This window comes from Bison bison, unplaced genomic scaffold (assembly GCF_000754665.1).
Source record: "Bison bison bison isolate TAMUID 2011002044 unplaced genomic scaffold, Bison_UMD1.0 scf7180017864371, whole genome shotgun sequence".
In the NCBI taxonomy this organism is placed as follows: domain Eukaryota; kingdom Metazoa; phylum Chordata; class Mammalia; order Artiodactyla; family Bovidae; genus Bison; species Bison bison.
In genome coordinates, this window is record NW_011494943.1 from 1,484,497 (window position 1) to 1,489,248 (window position 4,752).

The 4,752-nt window shown below is 46.7% G+C and overlaps 1 protein-coding gene across 1 annotated transcript in view; it reads left to right on the forward strand.

The window, feature by feature from the left end:
- Positions 1-6: 6 nt before the first annotated feature.
- The window catches only part of GNA13 (guanine nucleotide binding protein (G protein), alpha 13), a 32,755-nt gene continuing 28,009 nt past the window's right edge, over positions 7-4,752 (forward strand). Inside the window, exon 1 of the mRNA XM_010856061.1 lies at positions 7-2,099. Within this exon, the coding sequence (XP_010854363.1) occupies positions 1,875-2,099 (225 nt within the window). The 5' untranslated portion in view covers positions 7-1,874. The remainder of the gene's footprint in view (positions 2,100-4,752) is intronic.

Sequence of the window (4,752 nt, forward strand, 5' to 3'; positions counted from 1 at the left end):
AGACTCTGGTCAAGGGCGAAGGGTGACAGGCTCCTGGCCCTTTGGGGGCAAGGATGTGAAACTCGAGGGTGTCCCGTTTGCTGTGCTGCCGTCAGGAAAGCGCACCATGCCGTCGGTCTAAAAAAGTTTTAGCATCAGTGGTTTTTCGCTCCAGTGTCACGGTCGGGCAGGATGTGTGCCTGTCATCACCGAGCACCTTGCACCCTCCTTCTGCTTCTGACTGCGGTGGGGGAGAGTCTGCTGCTGAAACGGAGTTGTGTGTGGGTACAGCGGGTCTAGGGCCGGAGACCGTGCAGGCTGAGTCAGTGAATCAGTGTCGGCTTGGGGCATCGGTTCTGCTGCTCTTGTGGGTGTTTTTAAAACTCGAGTTGATCTTTGTTCTCAAGTGAAAAACGCACAGGAATTTTAGTTCTGGGCTTTCAGACAAATCGGAGGGGGGGGGTTACTTTTGCCATTTGAGCTATAATTAGCACTCCTTTTAGTGTCCAGCTGTTTTCTACTTTATAAAAGGCATTTTGGCAGAATTGAGATACAGAGCCTGGTTCTTCAGGTGCCTGAGGGTGCTCTCTGGCATCTGGGTAGCAGTTTATCTAGGGGTTGGTAATAGATGTCAAGCCTTTCCAAGCAGCATTTTTTTTAAGGGGGGGATTTTGTTGAGGAAGTACTTAAGTTACTCTTTCGAGTCACTTTTTTTTTTTCCCTCCCAGGATTGAGTGTAGGAAAACTGCTTGGGGTGCGGGGAATGGAGAAGGGGGGCTTTGTAGGGGTAACGACGAGGGAGGGGCAGGACAGCAGGAGCTCACAGACCACAGCCAGCCCTAGGGTTTCTGCAGTAAGCGGTAAAAAGAGGTTAAATTTATTCTTTCTTCATGTTGAGTACAAAATTAATCTAAGGTCTCTCTCAAGGCCCAAGACTCTGCAGTCAGCCCTTAACCAAAGGTACCTTTGTATCTGATGCAGCTGATTGTAAGGGGTTCTGTTAATGAGTAGACCAGCTGTTGACTGATAGCTAGGTAGATACTTGGCTCTTTGTTTAACACCTGGTTCCTCTTGTACACTGGCTCCTAAGTGTGACCTACTTCGAGCGTTGATAAGATGAAGTCACTAGCCATCTGCATTTTCTGAGTTGACGTGATCAGAAAATTGACAGCCAAACGGTTTTTCAGTTATCTAAACAAATGACCTAATAGTCACGTGACTGTTAGCAGGGACTAAAGGTAACAGTGAGGTGTTAGAAATAATGGGTTTGAAATAATCTCTGTGAGTTGAAATCTCTGCTTCCACCGCTTTTTTGCAGTTGGTCTTCCTCCTTTTAGGGAAGTCTCACGCCACCCTGAGCCTCACCCGGATTGGAAGCTTGGGAGGGGAGAAGTGTCTGAGCTCTGAGGTCCTGGAGGCCGTGGGTTGGGCTGGGCAGGGTGCTCAGGGACCGGGAGAACACGGGGCGCTGAGTCTCTTCTTGGCGTCTCATAAAAGTCTCTCTGAGAGACTCAGAGCCTTGTTTGCAGATCTTCAGAGCCTGGACATCAGGTTATGCAGTGGAGTTTCTTCTTCCTTTGCTGGTTTTGGTTGTCTTGTGACTCCCTTCTGCCCAGGAATTATTAATTAGAACATGTTAAAACCCTACAAAAGAAGCACTTGTGTTAATTGTGTTTGCTTTTCAAGGTTCTAATCTTATGACTGAACAACTGGGAGTTTTAATTTTTCTTTTTACACTCTGAGAAGTTACTTCTGTTTGTTTTGATGTTGGTCTCCATTTTTTGGAGGTGCTGGGCCTAGAGTACTCAAGAAGTTTAAGGAAAGTATATGAGAATCGAATCTCTGAGAATATTTAATGACTCCCATCACACTTTTTTTTTTTTTTAAACAAAGGTATGAGGGTGCTGGTAGATGCCCGAGAGAAACTCCACATTCCTTGGGGGGATAACTCAAACCAGCTCAATGGAGACAAGCTGATGGCATTTGATACCCGGACGCCCCTGACCGCCCAGGGAATCGTGGAAACGCAAGTTTTCTTACAGTACCTTCCTGCTATAAGAGCATTATGGGCAGACAGTGGCATACAGAATGCCTACGACCGGCGTCGAGAGTTTCAGCTGGTAAGAGATTTGTTTTTTATGTTGTGATTTTAACGGCATTTATTAACATCTGATTGTAACACACCTTTTTCTCTGCCTTCCACAGTATGATGTATGTATCCACAATTTTAGCCTCAGAAATGTGGATAGTTTTCTAGATGAGCTTTATAAACTAACCAAGGTAAAAATAAGGCAAACCCCCAGTGGGTTTGATGAAGCTGTTATATTGAGTAATTAGTTGGTCATTTTTCTTTTTCGAGGGTAAGATCATAATGAGCTTCTCAGGCACTTTCATCCATTTTTTTCTCCTTTTAAAAGTAATTTCATCTCAGTTATAGCAGCAATATTGATCTTTCTAAAAACTGACCTTTTATTTTTGAATTAAGAATTCAGTAACTTAATTGTTCAAGTGTGCTCTTTAGCCTTTAGAGGTATTTATTTCGCAGTTCATCAGTATAGGTTAAAATCCTTAATGTTTAACAGTCATTGCACTTTTTGTATATTTGCATGCTATGCTTTTTAAAAGCTTCTAAGCACATTTTACAAAATGTTCCTCCTTAAAATAATATGATGTTTTTTGTACTTTTCTTTTCCATGGGAAACACTTAGAATTTATTTTGCATTTGTTATTTCTACTTTGTCTTACACAAGACTAAAAGTTTGTAGCTATTACACAGCATTGAAGAAAGGGTGGAAAATAAGGTTCTGATCTAGGTTAAAGATAAAAAAATAATAATCGAAATAAATTACAAAGCACTTGATAAAAAAAAATCTGATTGTGAATGTGTTGATTGTATCTGGCGTTTTATTTGCCAAAGACCAGAAAGATCCCAGGAATGATAGCCATCTCTCCTGTATGCAGTTTGGAGGGAGTTCAGATGTAAAGTAAGTTTTACTGTAATGTGATCAAAATAAAGTGACAGTTAAAAGTAAAACTGCTTAGAAACTTGTTTGGTGGTGTCACGGTGTTAAGCCAGTTCACATATCTGGGTGTGGCTGCAGAGTGACACGCAGCCAGCAGTCCTTGCTATTACAGTTTGTACTCAGCGGCAGCCTTGGCTACCAGAAGTTCTCGAGAAGTCTTCGTGCCGGCTTCTGATACAGCTGAGACCTGAATCTCCACTTTGTCTGAGTGGTGGCCTTCGTGTGAGTCATGCAGTGCTTGATGGTGTGCCGTCTGGTTCAGTTCTCTTTGTTGTGTGTATTTTGCTTGTTAACTTAATGCATTAATAAGCGGCAGAGGTGGTCCTACATCCTTGTTAAAGCTGAGTAGCTGGAAGCATTATATGTTGAAAATTATGAATTTGACTTGACAAGTAGCCTCCATTCAGTGCTCAGACTTGGGGTTAATTTTTGTCTTTCACACACCCCTCTTCAACTTCTTTTACCTTTCCTGCTGTTGTTAAGTGCGGATTATTCTCCTTTCTTCTAAATTCGTTTTCTCAACAAGCCGCACATTTTACTATGCACTGTGTCAGGAGCTTGTTCACCTTGCAGGTCAGGGAAGAAACGTCCGTGTGTAATAGAACACCGCATGTTGGTTCAGGGAGTGACCAGCCTGGTGTCCTGCACAGGCCTCTGTGGGTAAGCTCCGCAAGTCCATTTAGGTGAAGATGGCCCTCCCTGACACTTCTTGCTTTTGAACGTTCCCGTCTTACACTCTTGTGGTCATCACTGTTGAGAAGATATTCCTGAGAATTTATTTGCCATTAAGAACAGACTGTTAAACCGCTCAGGCTGAGGACCTGCAGATTGTTGGCTTGAGCCAGCTGATGCTTTCAGAGCAGAGACAGCCTCCGGGACAAGAAGAGGCAAGTTCACGATAAGAAGGAGAGGCGCAAGGAACAAGGAACAGGGAGAGGTCTGGTTTTAAGCTCCTCGGGACAGGGGTCCTTCCTGCCTGCCCTGCATTGTTAATGGTGCCTGGAACAGCTGCTCAGTACTGAGTCATTGCGTAGAATTAATGGCTCCCATACTTTGGGATGCTCCGTGGTGCCTGTCACGTGGCTGACACTGGGAAGTCACCTTGCTTCCTTAAAATTCCCCCCGAGTCCTCTCCGTTCCTTCTCTCGTCTGCACACATAAAGCCCAAGTCCTGTTTTTTCTGGAGGTCTCTTGCCTCCTCCACTCTGCCCCTCCTCCCCACTGGCTGGTGTCTCCTCCCTGGACCTTAGTAACCTTGTCCAGACCTGGCCGGGTTTGCCGGGAAGCTCTGCTCAGCTCCACTGCTTCCGAAACACAGAGCCACTTCTTCCGTGAGCCTGGACACTGAGGGGCTCGCCCCACGAGCCGGTGATGCCGGTGCCCCACGGCTGCACCTGCTCAGACCCTGCACACTGAGGGCTTCTGCCCACGGCCGCCCTCAGCAGGCCCGCTGCCCGGCTCCTTCACACCCGTACAGTTCATCCGGGCTCCCCTTCACAGAACAGGGTGGACGCAACTCCCTGCAGGCCTGGGCCCTCTCCACGGGTTCAGCTGGAACCCAAAGAACAGAGCGGTTTCCGCAATGACCCCCTCCTCACCTGGGGAGCCTGGGAGGGCGCCTGATCAGTGCAGTGTCTGTGGCAGGCCCACGCGAGGGTGAGGGGTGGCTTGTCTGGCGTCGAGCACCCCTGTGAGCAGCCTCGCCTGGTCCTCCCACTGGACCCGAGGCGGCCTGGCCTGCCTGCCGGTG